Consider the following 17,485-nt stretch of genomic DNA (forward strand, 5'->3'; position numbering starts at 1 on the left):
TATTGATTCATACAATTTTTTAAGCATTTTTAATAAATGCATATATATTAATTACTGCAAGATATTTTATAATCTTGTTTGCGTTTTAAAACAATTATTTTAAAAATCCTCCTTGTTTAAGGAACGCATTTATAAAGCGCAGATTAATTTCATTTTTTGTGGGCGTTTCTGATATTGCTCCCCAATGTTATCCGAAACCATTTTAAATTTTTATAGTTTCTTAGAAACAAAATATTAAACATGTCAAAGCTTATTTGCTTTTTTTTTAAGACGAGTTTATTTCAACGAGCTTTACAATCATTTATTATTTGTCCGTTAACATTTTTTGTTGTTCACTTACAAAACTGCTGAGTTCATGTTCAACTGTCCATGCTTACATAGAGAAATCAAAATATTTTAAAATAAAGAAAGTATTTAATTTGTATGTGTGTACTGTTCCATTATTTGAATTGGTTTCCGAAGCTTTATGAGGACTTTTTATATATATAAAGGAGTTATTGAAGCTTTGTATCTAAAATCCCCAAAATTGTATCCTCCTTACAAAGATCTGTATTTCTTTTCTATAGAAAATTGGAACTTAGTTTGTATTTCAATTTGCCATTTCCTCCATTTGCAGTCTATATTTTATCTAAAATCCCCAAAATTGTATTCTCCTTACAAAGATCTGTATTTCTTTTCTATAGAAAATTGGAATTTAGTTTGTATTTCAATTTGCCATTTTCCCCATTTGCACTGTATATTTCAGTTTGAGCACTATATCTGCTCTTTTGTCTTCGGACGATTGGCCATCGATTTTGGCTAAGCTGATTGTCATTTCCCCATCGAAATCCCCGCGTCATATGCTGTATTGCCATGGTCGGTTGCCTAATGCACGTTTGTAATTTATGATCTTATTTACCACATGAAGTATTCGCACTGTGGACTGCATGCCCCGAATTTTCCGCTCTCCGTCGTTCTCCGCCTCTCTTTTTCGCTCTCAGTAGCCCGCATATATCTTCTTCGATTTCGCATGCGCAGGTCGCTATATGGCGGGTTCCCAGTCGCACTTCTCGAATGGGATCCGCTCGTCGTCAGTTGTCCGACGGCAATTGAATCGCGTGCGCGCTCCGCTTGAAGGCGGCGAGAGTTACCCACGAAAACCGTATAATACCTGCAGAAAGTGAAGAGCCCCAACAACACCTAAATAATTAAACGGGTATGGGCCGCATAACAACGATGACAATAACCAAATCAACGGCAAATTAGTGAAATGGGCAAAAAATAAACTTGTTTATCGTACACGAAAATAAAAAGTGATTAGCAAATAAAAAACAGAGCGTTTCGAAAACAAAAATAAATAAGTTACTTAAACGCGCCAGCCAAATCGAATCGCAAAACAATTTACCTATATGTATCCACACATGTGTAAATCATATAGAATTCTGCTTATTTTTGTTCGTCGTGGCCAATCTATTATTCTTTTTATCCGTTTGTTCGCCTAATTGAAAAATCTTGGACAGGCAAAAAAGACCAATTGAGATACTTTTGGGTATTTACAAAGTGGGGATATTTTGAAAACCCTCCTCGTAGCCATTAACTCTTACATAAAGTGATCTACGAAAATTTCCACTCAAAATAAACAAAGACACTCAATAGGCTCTCATTGTCCCAAATATCGTGTAGTTGCAAAGTGCCATCGCAAACATCTCGGAATCAAGTCAAGCAAAGTCAATTATCGCGACAATTAGCAGGGGCGCAAGATAAAGATAGATGGATAAACAAATGACCGTATACTCGTCGTTATATGGACAGTTAGTTATAAATACACGGCGACATTGTCGGTGCTAGTGCGATTCCCTCGCCAATTGGCTATGGAGACAAGTGCAGCTTTGGGAATCTGTTTAATTACAATGATTTATCGGCCAGCCAAGCGCAGCAGAAGGTACTTTGACCCTTCCTGTATCGGCACTATATACCATATAGTTTTTCTCTAACAGCTGATCGCAGTTCGTTCGAAATTCGAAAATACTTTCGTTAGTCGCGAGCATCGGTTGGCCCTCAGAACACGCTCTATTCGCAATTGTTGCCGGGTTCTGATGGTCATTTCCCACCAAACGAGCCTCGTGAACGGTCGTAAAGGTTGGTGCTTTACGTGATCTTTCGGGCGTCAAACGCAAATCGGAATATATAGGTATATATTATTGAAAAGCCTACTATACCGAAGTGAAGTGGGTGAAATAAATAGACCAACGCGTCTTACGGAATTTAATTTGAATCTAAATAAACGCTAATTATTAATTCCAGTCGGCACTAATAAGTGTCTAAAATAAACAATAAAATGAACATAAATTAAATGAATGCTCATTATTGGCACTACCTATAAATCTAAATAAATAAAAGAGTCACCAAATCATAGATAACACAAGTATTTATGGTCTTTTGTGATGCAGGCTTAACACGGCGTGAATATTTCGAACCAGCTATATTGTGATACATAGAAAACAACCATGGAAAACTTGTGATAGCCGTAAAACACTCAAAGTACAAGGCTCAAAATAGAATTTTGTGATACAAGCTGCAGCTGTGAAAAAGTTGTGAAAGTAAGTTGTGATAACCGAAAGCCAGACCCAGAACGAGCTCGCCCGGCGGATAAGAAAGTATCTCAAGATGTTCACAGTGCCGTTTCATCGGGACACCATCCTGACCACCTCCGTCAGCGATGCGTCGGTGCTCAACAAGAGCCGGGCCGTATGTAGAGATCCGGATCCAGTATCCCTATCCAGTACCGAACCACTAACCAGCCCGCTGAATTGATTTCAATTTAATGCCTGCGCCTGAGCTTGTGTAATTTGTCTCTACTCGTATTTACTTGCTTGCCTTTTGTTTGTCGTCTTATGTAATGGTTTGTTATGCATGCACTGCTGCGATTGCTTTGTTCTTTTGTCTCCCAACTAATTGCAGCGTTTAGGCCAAGTTAAAAGTCGCCTTCCACTCAGCACTAATTGATTTACCCTTGAAATTGTCTTGCCATCTCGTCAATAATGAATTCGTTGTGCCATTTCTTTTCACCTTTCAAGCTGGACTTTTATTGAAATTTAAAAGGCCAGAGACAATTCCCATGTAAATGACTCGGATATTCTATTCTGCGGATTACCATATAAAGTGTTTTATTTTTGAGGCTCTGAGGAGGGAGGAGTCTTCAGTTTGGTGTTAAATTAAATTCCGCGCGCGTGCCAAAAGGCTGAGAAGGGTGGCCGGGATCAGGAACCCACTTTCGCCCGTAGGCGCCAGAAAAAGTTTCTCGAATTCGTCCTTTATGTGCCACTTGACCATGGCCATGGCGACTTTATTGGCCCTGGTGTCCAAGAGGGCGTTGCAATTGGGAAAAACACTTTTTGCGGCTTTAACTTTTTAGCTGAGTCGATTGTTCACTTTTGATGGGCTTCAAAGTTGCACAAAAGCAGTTTCAAGAGCCGAAAAAAACATAAAGGGGAAAAGTTTCGAGCGAAAAATATAAAAAATAGAATTAAATGTCAAGTGGCTGAGCCGGTTAAGTAAACAAACGGCCACCGTTTTAAAATTAAACCAGAAAGTGGGAAACGTTAATGTAATAAATATCTCCTAGAAGTTTCCGTTAAAAAACTTTTGGGACTTACTCTCTTATAAAAACCTTATCAAATTTGAATGTATATACATTTAAGCAACAAATTAATCTTTTTTTATGATGATGTTTTTCAGAAGACGATTTCTAAATTAATTAGACCTGAAATGGTCTTACAAACTTGTATTACAACTTTAAGTACCCTTTGCAAGGGCATATAACTATAAAAAGATTGAAAACAACATTAAATTTCAATTAAATTAGAGGCTTTTAGCAACCGGTCCCAAATTGCCGGGCAATATAATATTTCCGATCAACTTTGAGCTCCGACTTGTTTAGAAAAGGCATTAAGGGGTAATTTAAGCTACATGTTGAAGTATGTCATTAGGCGCTATTACCCGCAGGCTTTTCGCCAGCTTTCAAATGCATTTTATTAGTACGTCGTTTTGCGATTGGCGACTGATACTTGAGTCATAATTCGACTTAGCACAGGACAAACATCGCTTTCGGGGCTTGGTTAGTGGATGGTAAACACATAACACTAAACACCGCTGTGTGCTCAAATGGGCCGGAACGAATGTCCACAAACCGAACCGGATCGAACCCGGTAGCGTCCCCAATTGGCAGGGAAATGCGTTGCATCTTGACCTTAAAGCGACTCTAAATCGAATGTAAACAAGTTCGATTGAAGGCAATGGCCATGCCTGTGGTTGAATTGATCCGTCCTTTTGATGGGGCTGGGTTCAACAAACCCTGCCACAGGGCGCAGCTGCTGGGTCTTTACTATTCAGAAGGCGTACTGACACCGCACATTGCAATTTCAAATTGCATAAAAAGTCATAAAACAGCAAACGAGTGGCGATAACAGCAAACAGACACGACTGTGGGCAAAAAGATGACATAAAAACGCTGACATGAAACATTGAATATAACAGCTCAGACATATGACAAAATTTGCAAGCCAGTTCGGTGTTCCCGGAAATATTTGGTATACGGGAAAAGTAGTGTCCTATGTCAATAGGATGACTTACAACTACTTACTTACATTTACATGCATTTCTAAAGACATTAAACCATCTATTGCTCGCAAATTTTCATTTAAAATTTAATGTAATCTATTTTAGTTTCATAACAGAGTAAATAATAATTCCAGTTTATAACTACGGTGACCTTCAATATTCTAAATATTGTAACTATCCTAGGGTTATGCAAATTCGTTATATGGCCTACTTACTGTTTTACCGGTTCCAGTTTTTATGACGAGCTAACCCCTTTTAACAAATATTTTTTAAATTTGCAATGCAAAACAGTGGAGGGACCTACAAAGACCCATAACATCGCCGGCGATTATAAACGCGTGCAAATCGCCTGCAAATCGCATGTAATTTGACTTTGTCGTCACTGCGGCTTGTCAAGGTTACTGCGTTCTGTCTCGGGCAGATTAAGCCCAGTCAATTCGGCATTATATATGCACATTGTTATTAAAAAGTAATGCAACAACAGCAGTAGTGCAAACACGTAAAAACGAAGGAAAAAGCCAGAGTCATCAAGAGAAACGCGAGGCGAACGTGACGTTGAATTGAATTCCTGCGAACAGTTTTTCATTATTTATGTGCGATGCTTGATTTTTTTGTTTCGCTTAAACAATAATAATAAAAAGAGAAACACATGCATATATTGTCGGAGGATTTGAAATACACGCGTGCCGCACAAATCCAAAGCAATACATACAGTTGCGGTTCAAACAATAGTGAAATGTTGGCCAAAACAGAAAGGTTGTTTTCAGATATCCCAGAAAATCACATGGCTTACAATGTTCCTAGCTTCCCATTTAAACACCGTTTAATGTCTCTCTATTAAGCTACTTTATATTGAAAGGCAATGGTAAATATTTCCGAATATATATACCTTTTTGCAGCAGATAATAGTTTGACTTATAACAATTCTTTTGCATTTCTCAATATGGTAAATCAAAAGGGGTCTATACCCAACTATAATTATTCCCAGTTAACAATGGCTTAAACTTACATATTAATCTGTGTAAAATACTAGATTAGATATTTCAATATAAATTAGATTTATTATTATGGCCGCAGCTGTAGACACAATATATATTCAACCTATTGGTCAACTTGTTCTGAAGATGTCGTCACGATCACTCGGCTAACGACTGATCACGACGAAGAAGCAGAGCGAATAGTCCCAAAATAAGAATGAAAATTTAAATCAATTTAGGAAGATAACTTTTTCATTTGTTTGTGTGTCCGAATTCGTGCCTTAAAATTGCTGATAAATGACAATTAGTCTCGGTCCACACTAATGTATCTTCGAGATATTTTGTGAACGAGCAACGCATCTGACGGACAGCTGCATCCACTGAGAGTAGGATGGCATTGGACTTTTAACTTGCTGGCACCCGCCAAAATCATTTCTGGCAGCTCTTCAATGCAAAAGTGGGACGCCGGACGGACTGCCCGATATCCCGCTCAAGGAACGCCCCAGAGAGACCCGTTGGTCTCTCGGCCGTGCATCATCATCACGCCGGGAGCAGCTGATGCACATGATGCATCCGAAGCTTTCGGGCAGACATTGCGTCTGCATGAGCACCGAACATGATCACTTTGTGAGTCACAAAGTATCCCAGTTTTATCTCGGTTTGCGTGTGGGTGCCTCTTGGGATTGACATACATCTGTACGTTTTTCGTATATTATCCATAAATCAACTGGGAGAGCTGAAGTATTTGATCTTTGAAATGCATTTCTTGATTCAGTTTAGTGACAGACATTTAATACATATATAATGAATGATCACTACTTTTGGTCGAATGAGAACGTCATACTTCCTTTGAATTTTCTCAAGAACATTCTACTTCTATGGGTTCTTAGAACTATATTATTGTTATTGAAAACGAAATTAGGTAGATCTTTTTTTTATTAATTAATTTTAAAATTATAAATGGAATTTGATTTGTATTATAATATCGTAGACCTAGTGCTATGAATCGAATTGCTCTAGCTATTTCCTGTTGTATAATTATTTCTCTTTGAAATAATAAGATTCCACAATAATATTTTATTTGTGGTTTGTTTGGGCTACCAAAAATAAATAAATTCCCTCGGCACATCAAGTCAAGGGATCAAGAAGATCCCTCCGAAGTAGCTGGAATTTTTATGGATGCTGAATAAGCTTCATGTTTCCACCTTTTTCAAAACACTGTCAAAATGAATATAACTCTACCGCAGTCGAGTTGCATTATCCCAGTCACGAAGCGGTCCCAGCTGAAATTATAGGAGGGATGTCCAGCAAACTTTGCCCCGAACTTTCAAAGCGCCTCCCAGAACCCCTTAAGTGGCAGGACCACAAAAATTGTCATAAACTGAAGGGCAGTAAAACTCAAAGCGAAAAGAAATAGGGGATAGACGGGATGCGGAATAAAAGCAAAGGACATCGAGTCATCCATCAAATTGAGGGGACATAACTTTTGTTCTTGTACTGACTGCACGTTCTTAACTCTCTCGTCAAATGCCAGACATAAAAAAAATGAGTGTCTAACTCGGGTTTTCTTATGCGAATCCCTTGCAGATGGCCGAGCTGATGCACCAGATGCGGGATCCGGCTCACACGCTTGGAGGCTCCGTGGGCAGCATTCCGCAGACGCTGATCGGCGGCGCAGGTGGCGGCCACGGCTCGTCCAACGGAGCCCTGAATGGCATCCACGCCACTCCCGCCACGAACTTGAAGATGAGCGAGGCGATGCGCAGTGCCCAGCACGACACGAGCCCCAATCCCGTCAGCTCCAAGATGAAGGCCTCCAAGTCGTACACCCATGGCCTGAGCAACTCCTCGGGCACGGTGAACATTCCCACGTCCACGTCGGCCCAGAGCAATCTCTCCCTGCTGGCGGACATCTCGCCGAATCACACGCACTTCTTCGAGGTGATGTACGTGGGCAAGATCCGGGTCTCCCAGAAGCGGGTGCCCAACACCTTCATCGACGACGCCCTGCCCAAGTTCAAGGCCTACGATGCCCAGCGCCTGAGGCTCCTCCAGAATCGAAAGATGTCCCTCAGCAGCGAGGGTGGTGTGGGTATTGAAGCCAAGCCAGGCAGTTCCCTCAAGAGCCACGACCTCAAGGAGGAGGATGAGGAGGAACCGGAGCACAGCCAGCGACAGGAGGCGGAGCAGGACGCACAGGCCAAGCCCCCGGTGCAGCTGCAGCTGACGGGCGCCGAGGAGGGAGCTGCTCCACGTCCCCTGGAGGAGAACAAGGAGAACAAGTCCCCGGAGAAGAGGAGTCTGCTGCGAGGTCAGAGTCAAATCGAACTGGGCCACAAGGAGCAGTAAGTATCCAGTCATTCGAGTACCTTTTCCCCTGACATTTCGACCAACAACTTCTCCATCTTGCCGAAAACCCCAAAGCTCTGACGGCTCTCAGCCATCAGCAACCAATAGCCAGCTGGAGACGCCCAATGTCATTGTAAACAAGCAGCCCACGCCGCCCAGGGAGCAGGGCGTGGCCTCTGAGAGTGGGAACGGGGGTGCCCCTTCCGCTCCCCCGGGCCCCAGTCAACTGCATCCCAATTATGCGATGGAGAAGTAAGTGGCAGCAAGGCCAGAAATCCCGTCGCATGATTAGTTCGTTTTCCTTTTCGTTTCTTGGTTTTTGCTCACAGCACTCGTAGTGGCTTTTGTACTTCTTTGAGGTCTTGAGAAGCTATAATCTGTTAATACTTTTAAAATCATGTTTTATTTTAATTTACCATTAGTTTTTGTCTTATTTATATACGTACCATGTAACATCAAATTTCTTTAAAAATAACAAGTAACAGCTTTTTCAAGAGCCTTAAAATATGAATCATATTTTTTATCCTTTTCAGTAATATTGTTACAATTAACATCTGAAAATGTTGATGATTTTATTAATAACACTAAGATAATAATAACAGATAACACGTTTTGCAGCCTTGTATACTAAATAGTTATTTCTAACGTTACCGAACTAATAGCTAGAAAGATCCTCAGGAAGTGAATGTCAAACTAGTTTTACTTTTGATCCCTGATAGTTTATCCCTTTTTCGTTTGTTTCGCTTGCCAAGTAGCACCCATCTTCACTGTTTTTTATAGTCGCATGACACCGCTCAAAGCACTGAAATCTGTTCCTATCCAGCTATTAACACCTCTATTTTCAGCATACCCAAGCTGAGGGATCGATCCGCCTCGCAGGGCTGCATTCCGCCCTTTGTGGAGCAAAACAGGACGATGGTGTTCCTGGTGGGACGATGCGATCTGCGCCTCATCTCTCCCGATCGCAAGCAGGTGCTCCTCTACAAGGACTTCAAGGACGTGGCCAGCTGTGTGCATGGTCAGAAGTCGCTGGATCACTTTGGCATCATTTGCCGGGAGCTGAACAACGACGGCTACATTGGATACGTGTTCAAGTGCCAGTCGGAGCATGTGTGTGATGACATAGTGGCTGCCATCGCTCAGGCCTTTGACACTTGCGCGGAGCAAAAGAGGAAGCAGGAAACCCAGATCTTTAGCTGCGAGCACTGCCCCATGCTCTGGTACCACAAACTCTGCACGGATGTCGAGGGACTCTCCGAGAAGAAGACCCAGGCCCTGATCCTGCGCCGGATCGAGTCGCTCAGTGACGACGAGCAAGAGATCGTGTGGGCCAAGTTTTGCGGCTCTGAGAAGACCAACTCACCGGTGGCCGAACAAAACCAGTTCCTCATGATGTTGCTGAGGGCACACTGCGAGTCCAGGCAGCAGAGGCATGTGCACGACACCGCCGAGAACAGGTCGGAGTTCCTTAACCAGTATCTCGGGGGCAGCACCATCTTCATGAAGGCCAAGAGATCACTTACCAACTCGTTTGATAATCTCCTCAAACGCAAGCCCTCCAAGGATGACATTGCCGTTCCGCCGCACACTTTAAGGGAAATCAGGGAGGGATCCGCCGAGCCCCTGGGCACGCAGTCACCTCCCGAGGGCTTTCGGTCGAGGTCGAACACGGTGGGAGCAAGTCCCATTAGCAAGCCCACAGCTGAACAGCTGAAGAGCCCCATGATGGATATGTAAGTAAAGATGTTTATATCCTTTCAGATCGTTAGTAATAATACCTTACTCCAAATAGATTCATCAAGGTGGGCAACAGTCCCAAAGAGGCGGAAACCCACCAGGGATCCTGGCGCCAGGCAATACTTAACAGTGTAGTGACACCCTCCAAGGGTCTAGACAGTGAGGTGCCCACCGAGTATCTATCGCCCATGCGCAAGCGTAAGTAATTCGAATGATCCTAATCTCTAAAAAATTAATCGTTAAACCTAAAACAACAGCTGTGAAACGTGGCAAGCGGGATGCGGCGGAGCTGAGGGAGCTGTGGCGCACTGCCATCCGGCAGACCATAATGCTGAACCGCATGGAGACGGAGAATGCCATGTTGCAGGCGCGCCAAAACGAAAACGAGCTGAAGCGCATTAAGCTGGACTACGAGGAGATTGTGCCCTGCGACAAGCAGCTGATCGAGCGCTGGGAGCAGATTATCGAGCGCAACTCCACGCAGATCGGCAACAAAAAGGATCCCAAGGTTCTGGGTCACGCCATCCGCACTGGAGTACCCCGATCAAAGCGCGGCGATGTGTGGACCTTCCTGGCCGAGCAGCATTCCATGAACACGGCTCCGGTCGACACAAAGCGATTTCCCAACTTCAATACGCCGTATCACACGCTGCTGAAGCATCTCACCGAGCACCAGCATGCGATCTTTATCGATCTGGGCAGGACGTTCCCCAATCACCAGTTCTACAAGGATCCTCTGGGTCTGGGGCAGTTGTCGCTGTTCAACCTGCTGAAGGCGTACTCCATTCTCGATCCCGAGTTAGGATACTGCCAGGGTCTGGGTTTCATCTGCGGCGTCTTACTCCTGCATGTGGGTTTCCCTTGACTGATTTCTGTAAGGATCCTAACCTAACCTCTGCTCTTTTCCAGTGCGACGAGGCCAATGCGTTTCAGCTTCTCAAACATTTGATGTTCCGCCGTAATATGCGCACAAAATACCTGCCCGACATGAAGAAGTTCCAGCTGCAGCTGTACCAGCTCTCCCGGCTGGTCAAGGATCACTTGCCGGATCTGTATGTGTGGCTCGATCAGAACGACGTATCGCCCACATTGTATGCCGCTCCCTGGATTCTCACTGTCTTTAGCTCCCAGTTCCCCCTGGGTTTCGTGGCCCGCGTGTTCGATCTGCTCTTCCTGGAGTCATCCGATGTGATCTTCAAGTTTGCCGTTGCCTTGCTATCCGTGCACAAGCAGCAACTACTGGCTAAGGACAACTTCGAGGAGATCATGGACTACCTGAAGACCGTGGTGCCCAAGATAGAGCCCAACTGCATGGAGCAGATTATGAAGCTGGTCTTCAGCATGGACATTGGCAAGCAGCTGGCCGAGTACAATGTGGAGTACAACGTGCTGCAGGAGGAGATTACCACCACCAACCATCACCTGGAAATGCTGAACAGGGAGAAGACGCAGAACCAGCATCTGGAGCAGCAATTGCAGGTGAGCCCACAAAGATGATTGCGACATGATTGATCGCAATGATTAATATTTATTTGTCTTTTTTCCTTCCCTCAGTTTGCTCAATCCTCGATTGCTCAGCTGGAGACCACTCGCTCCTCGCAGCAGGCTCAGATATCCACGCTGCAGTCGCAAGTTCAGTCTCTAGAGCTGACCATCCAGACCCTCGGCCGGTACGTCGGCCAACTGGTGGAACACAACCCCGACCTGGAGCTGCCAAACGAGGTGCGCCGCATGCTCCAGCAGCTGGATGACCTGGATCGCCAGCGTCGCAAACCCATCTTTACCGAGCGCAAAATCGGCAAGTCCATTTCCGTCAACAGTCACTTGGGGTTTCCACTCAAGGTGCTCGAAGAGCTGACCGAAAGAGACGAACATGGTTCGCCACAAAAGCAGAAGAAGGAGAAGACACCTTTTTTTGAGCAGTTGCGTCAGCAGCAGCAACAGCATCGCCTCAACGGGCAGTCCTCCAATGCCAGCGAGTCGGTGTCCCCGACGCCACCCTCGCGACCCAATCGTCTGCTGGACAACGCCAGTGCCAGGACAGTCATGCAGGTGAAGCTGGACGAGCTGAAGCTTCCGGAACATGTGGACAAGTTCGTGGCAAATATCAAAAGTCCGCTGGAGGTGGACTCGGGCGTGGGCACGCCACTCAGTCCGCCCAGCACGGCGAGTAACAGCAGCGGAGGCAGCATATTCAGTCGTATGGGATACCGGACCACGCCACCGGCTCTCTCTCCGCTGGCCCAGCGCCAGAGCTACGGAGTGGCCATCACCACGGCTCCGTCTCCCCAGCACATGGAGGAAGTGCCGCCAGCCACGACGATGGCTGTGATGACTCGGGAGGATGTCGAGGAGCCGCAGGCCATGCATCCGCTCAGCATGGTCGGAGGCGACGTAAACGTGCGCTTCAAGGGCACCACGCAGCTCAAGTCCATTCGTCCGGTGCACCACATGCGAGCTATTCCACTGGGTGGAGTGCAGCACCAGTCCAACACGGAGTCCACGGTGCGAGTGGCTCCCGTGCCTGTGGAGCTGGCACCGCCCGCGGCCACGGCGACCACCGGTCGCAGCTAACGGTTCTGATTCATCGGGAAACTGCTGCGCGGATTTTATCGCGACTAGGGCCCGAAGGCAGAGCGGGCAGCTTAGAAACCCAACGCTACTCATAACCTCTTCTGTTGCGGCTTAGATACGATTAACCCAACCTATAAGATATAAACTTCAACTACTTCGTTTTCAAATTGTGTGTATGTGTCGATGTGCGCACAAAATGTTGCCATAGAAATTGCTCCGAAAGTTATGCAATCGTTATAAACTGATGCCCCAAATATTAGACAAGTATACAGCTTATAGGAATAAATTGGATAATGCTTTTTCAAGGTTTTATAAATTTGGCTACCGCATCGAAATCGAAGCTTATAACCTTAGGCAACGCCCGAAAAAACAAAAAAATCAAAAGAAGCATTAATGAGTCTGTAATATCTTTTAGTTTTCCCCTTTCTATTGACGTAATATTTAACGAATTTACTTAATAGCTTACTTGTTGATTTTCGTTTTTCTTTAGTTCTAGACCATTAGTTTTTAATGTTACTCTTAATTTACTTATATTTGTACATTTCTCCCAGGGTTTTACTTTGCAATGTAATCTAAAGTCAGAAACCTAATGTATAAAAGAATTCCGATGATACTTGCTTGTACATTGTTCTTGAGTAGGATACAACTTTCTGAAATCTCTTTCATTATGATTATGGTACTTGGATTGTATTGATTGTTTACATATATATACGATTATGAAATACGATAATACAGCAAAGAAAATAATTGCTTCTGTGTTAAGTACTTATCTATTGCTTAGCTGGACGGCTTTTATCAGGTGTCCAGAGTTTGTGTAGCTGATTTCTGTTAGACTATGAGTAAAATCAACAACAATTACATGAAAACAGTAATAAAGTCAAAACTTATTTAATCAAACTTATTATGAAGTGTTTTTAAGTGGGTAAGGTTATACGAAACTCCTGTTTCTCTTATATTAAGCCTCCCAAGAAGAAGTCAAGATTTAAAGTGAATCTGAACGATTTTATAATTTATTCAGCTAAAACTATTCTCTTAATTCGAAAAAGCTGCATGTACTAAGGTTTCTAATTATTTATTATAATAGCGTTCTCTTAATGTACAAAGCGAAAACAAGTAGCCTTATTTTATTGGTATATCACATACAATTTAATACTTATTTGCTATGTTATTCCAAGTCTCCTAAGTCCGGCATATCCTGCATTCTCACTATCGATTAAAAGAGGCTAGTCTAATGAAAACATCACAGTTTTAGTCAAACTAAAGTTCAAGAAATTCTTCTTTTTTATTAAAAATGGCTGAAAATTTTAAAAATTAATGTGGCACTGAAAAGTCTAAGCTAGGGAAAAGTTATTTCCAAAAGCCAATTCAGCTACACTTTGAACGGAGACTTATAGCTCCCAAAAGTGTGGCTGAGTTGGTTTTTGTGGAGGAAGGATGTCATGTCCTGGTCCTGCCTTTGCACCCAAAAACCCAACCAAAAGAGGAGCCTGCTTAAAGCGTGTATGTACAATAAAGTCTAAAGTCCGTCAGTCAACTAACTAGTTAGAATCTACCCTGAGGACATGCATCCTTTCTACTCCTTAAACTCTGGCTTAAAGCTAAACTCCGACTTGGGCTGCTGGACTCCAACTCCGTTTGCCGCCGCTGCCGCCGCCGCTGCTGCTGAAGCGGCACTAAGTGCGGCCAGGTTCCCCAGCATGGAAGGGTTCTGGGTCATTCCGGGATAGAGGTTCTGGTAGAAGAGCGGGTTCTGCAGCTGGAAGAGGGCCATCAGGTGGGTGAGCTGGAAGTTGGGGGCCGTGGGATCCACTCCAGGAGCAGTGGCAGCGGGAAGCAGGCCGGGAAACAGACCGTTGGTCAGCGGGTGGACTGGGGGAGCTGGCTGGGACTGGGGCAGGAGCACGGCGGGATTGCTGCTATCGTCCTCGACCTTGAGGCGCTTGGCATCCGACTGCTGAGCATCGGCGGGCAGTTGCTGCAATGGGAAAGGAGTTATATATATAATTTATAGTATTGGTTAAACTGATCTCTATACTTACAATTTTCTTTGGCGGCCTGCCGCGTTTGCGGGACAGGAAATGCTCGGCGGAAAGGGAGGAGAGCGGAGTGGAGGTGTTGCTGCCACAAACGGAGTGGCTAACTTGTGGTTGGGTAACACTAACAGGCTGCTGCTGGGGTGCGGCGTCCAGCGAGGACTCATCCGCGTCCTGCTTGACCTTGAACTGTTGGTAGGCCTGCTCGCCGTCCTGCCGATCGTGCTTTCTCTTGTGGCTGATCATCTGGCTGCTGGAGTGCAGGATGTAGTCGCAGCCCTCACGGACGCAGTGGATGTGGTTGCAGACGGTGGAGAACTTGCAGGCCTCGAAGGGACACGACTCGGTCTTCAGGATCTTCTTGAAGCCATCCATCTTCAGCTGGTGGTCCTTCAGATGGTAGGTCTTGTGTTTGTCTAGGGGAGGGATATATGTTAGTTCTTGTGTGATTTATTAAGATTATATTATACTATTATCTTCATTTAGATTCATTCCCTTATATCTGTATTCTTTCTTTCTATCTCGACTCACTATATCTTAGTACTCCTTGCAGACTTACCCATATCAGCCTTGTTCTTGAAAGTGTGGTTGCAGCCCTCGCGGCAGCAGTGGTAGTGCGAGATCTTCTTGCCAAAGAAGGGGCAGTCCTCGATGCGGCAGTTCTCGTGCGCCCGGAAGCGCCGGAAGCCCTCGTTCACGATCTCGGAGTCCTTGCGGTGGAAGTTGGCGTGCATCTGGACATCGCTGGTGCTCACGTACACCTTCGGGCAGTGCTCGTAGACGCAGTGGTAGTGGGTCTGCTTCCAGTTGTAGGCACATCCCTCCCCGTAGGCCGGAGCACAGTCGTCCGCCGAGGAGAAGCGGGCGAAGCCCAGCTTGAGGCTCTCCTTGCGCTTCTTGTGCCACTTGAGGTGCCGGATGATGTCGTCCTTCTTGCTCAGGATCTTGCCCTGGCAGGGCTCCTCGTGGCAGTGGAAGTGCTCCCGCAGGTTCTCCTGCCGGCACAGGCTGTTCTCGCACTCCAGGTAGGAGGACACCTTGCGCAGGTTCTTCAGGACCTCCTCGTTCTGGAGGAGAGCGTCCAGGCCGCTGGCCGCCGAGAGGCTGACCAGGCTCTTGCTCTGCTCGCTGGAAGGGGGGGTCAGCAGGGAGGTGGTCTGGGTCTGTTGGAGGGGGGTGTTGGGGGTCAGTTCGCTTTCGACGGGCGTGATGTGGTACGATGAGTCCGCCGGCTGCTTGACGGGCGTGTACTGCAAGGATAGGTAAGAGGGGGGAGAACTTTATAGCACATACTGGGATGCATCTGTGGGGCCAATCTCAGACTGCCTGGTGCCCACAGCTGGGCAGCGATCGACCCATCTGGGGAACCCACGCGTTGCCGACACAGCTGTTTGTTTTCTCTGGAATCGCGATGTTTCTGTTTACCCCCACACTCGAAGTTTTTAAATCACGGATTGTTTCATGTATGTCTCTCAAATTACACCAACAGAGCGTGGGATATTCCCCAAAAATAAAAACAAAGCGAAATAGGGAAAAAATTGAAAGCTTTCTGAAGTGGAAAATGTTTAAGATGGATTTAGCTCTCAGTCTTTAACATTTGTTTTGAGAAAGGTTAGTTGAATGAAATTTAAAAACAATTTAAGATTAACACCAAAGAAGGGCTCAAAAGAAACTTTCTTTGATGCTTAGGGAAAGGCACTTTAAGTAGACAAAATAGTTGAAAGCTTTGGTGAATTGGAAAATATGGGGTAGTATACCTTTCAATAGCTTAGTGGTATAATCTTTAAAAAAATACTTCCTTTTTGGAAAACCCACTTTAAACTTTAAGTACTGTATATAATAAAATATATAAAAATGTACTTAAAATAAGAAGAATAATTCTTTAGTAGTGTTACTTTTTATGTTTTGGAAAAGGGAGCCCCTAAGTTCAATACAGCTTTATAGACCACTTACCATGCTGGGCGAGTCAAGGCTGTCGGAGGTTGACTCCAGCGGATGGACGCCCGACAGGAGCAGCTTCTCGGAGCTGGCGTTGGTGTGGCTGTGGCCCGAGGAACTGCAGCTGTTAAGGCTGGACAGCGGCTTGTCATCGTCCTCGTCGTCGGCGGAGTCCTGCTCAAACTTGATCGTGACCGCCGAAAGGTTGCCGGCAGTTGCTCCTGCGGATGTCGCTGGGGTGGCTGCCTTCTCGATTGGCGTGGATGTCACTGTGGAGGATTGCAGAAAATTATTTGTGGTAAGCTGTTCGGAGCCGGCCAGTTGGCCCAGCAGCAACTGGTGTTGCGGCGGGTCCAGCTTTCCCAGGGAGCTGGGGGTGTGGGTGGGGGTTAGTAGGAGGTTGGGGGTGGTCAGCAAATGTTGCTGCTGCTGCTGCTGTTGCTGCAGCATGTACTGCGTCAGCGGCGGCAGGGTGTTGAGCAACATTTGGCCCACCAGGTTGTGGTTAGGTGTGTTGTTGGGTGTTGGTGTTGCTGCTGTAGCGCCTGTATATTGTTGTGGTTGAAAAGCAATCAAATTACTATTGGGACTACAACTACGGCTACTACTACAGTTGGTGTTTTGCGAGCTAATGCGTTTGTGCGTTCTTGTCTTGGGATGATCTTGCTGTGGCTGTTGCAGTTGCGATTGCTGTTGCTGCTGCTGCAGGCAAGTGCTGCTCGAGATATCCTCGTTCTGGGTGTAGGTGTATCCAGCCAGCGGCTGCTGCTGCTGTTGCTGCAGTTGCTGCTGCTGCTGCTTCATCAAGTTCATCATGTAGAGTTGCATAATGAACTCCATTTGATTCGACATTTTCACGAAGCACTTTTCTTGTTATTTTCGGCACAACACAAGGATATCTTTTAATTTTTAAAAATTCTTCAAGATTTCTTTTCAGATTTTCAGTGGGTCACAGCACAGAACACAGCACGAGTATCTCGTCTTCGATCGACTTTTGTTGCACGTCTCAGCGATCCTCAAAGTTCGGCTGCGAGGCTCAAACTGTTTCAACTCTTTTGCGGCCTCCAGCTAATATAGCAAAAATTGCGCAAATCCAAGAACAAATGCAACCCTCTCGCATCTCTTAAAAAACCGATCTCGCCGGCTCTCGGCTCTCTTAAAAAACGAATAAGCTGAGAGGTCCGTTGGTGGTGGCTCGACTTTCAACCCCTAGTTTTTTAGCGACCCTTCGCGGAAAATGCTCTGGGAAAACTCGGATTGTTTTCGGCTGGTTTCCGT

The 17,485-nt window shown here is 45.3% G+C and overlaps 2 protein-coding genes across 12 annotated transcripts in view; one reads left to right on the forward strand and one right to left on the reverse strand.

Annotated features, from left to right (window-relative positions):
• Positions 1-13,137, forward strand: part of plx (PTB_TBC1D1_like and TBC domain-containing protein plx) — a 33,899-nt gene extending 20,762 nt beyond the window's left edge. For 2 of the 10 annotated variants that reach the window (XM_036819330.3, XM_036819331.3), the window contains exons 4-10: positions 7,164-7,921; positions 8,001-8,177; positions 8,771-9,658; positions 9,718-9,860; positions 9,920-10,512; positions 10,572-11,141; positions 11,217-13,137. In XM_036819330.3, the coding sequence (XP_036675225.3) occupies positions 7,164-7,921; positions 8,001-8,177; positions 8,771-9,658; positions 9,718-9,860; positions 9,920-10,512; positions 10,572-11,141; positions 11,217-12,236 (4,149 nt within the window). In that variant the 3' untranslated portion in view covers positions 12,237-13,137. Of the gene's footprint in view, positions 1-1,068; positions 1,196-2,016; positions 2,171-2,258; positions 2,728-7,163; positions 7,922-8,000; positions 8,178-8,770; positions 9,659-9,717; positions 9,861-9,919; positions 10,513-10,571; positions 11,142-11,216 lie in introns of those variants that run through there. The other 8 variants (XM_036819336.3, XM_065867173.2, XM_036819335.3 and 5 more) reach the window with 8 other exon arrangements.
• An 80-nt stretch (positions 13,138-13,217) lies between these two features.
• cas (castor zinc finger transcription factor) lies at positions 13,218-17,237 on the reverse strand. Of its 2 annotated transcripts, XM_036819342.3 has the most exons (5): positions 16,789-17,237; positions 16,223-16,476; positions 14,829-15,519; positions 14,276-14,685; positions 13,218-14,211 (listed from the first exon to the last, which is right to left on the reverse strand). In XM_036819342.3, the coding sequence occupies exons 1-5, from the start codon at positions 17,057-17,059 to the stop codon at positions 13,810-13,812; spliced, it is 2,028 nt and encodes a 675-aa protein (XP_036675237.3). In that variant the 5' UTR covers positions 17,060-17,237; the 3' UTR covers positions 13,218-13,809. The 2 variants fall into 2 exon arrangements, with proteins under 2 accessions (XP_036675237.3, XP_036675236.3); XM_036819341.3 differs by having other exon boundaries at positions 16,223-17,237.
• Positions 17,238-17,485: the final 248 nt, after the last annotated feature.

Source organism: Drosophila suzukii, chromosome 3, assembly GCF_043229965.1.
Source record: "Drosophila suzukii chromosome 3, CBGP_Dsuzu_IsoJpt1.0, whole genome shotgun sequence".
In the NCBI taxonomy this organism is placed as follows: domain Eukaryota; kingdom Metazoa; phylum Arthropoda; class Insecta; order Diptera; family Drosophilidae; genus Drosophila; species Drosophila suzukii.

Excerpts from the sequence above, each read along its gene's own strand:
- cas (XM_036819341.3), bottom strand. The coding sequence starts at position 17,059 with ATGTCGAATCAAATGGAGTTCATTATGCAACTCTACATGATGAACTTG. Across the intron at positions 14,686-14,828 it reads CAAGAACAAGGCTGATATGG|ACAAACACAAGACCTACCAT; the intron begins GTAAGTCTGCAA and ends TCCCTCCCCTAG. Across the intron at positions 14,212-14,275 it reads GCAGGCCGCCAAAGAAAATT|CAACTGCCCGCCGATGCTCA; the intron begins GTAAGTATAGAG and ends TTCCCATTGCAG.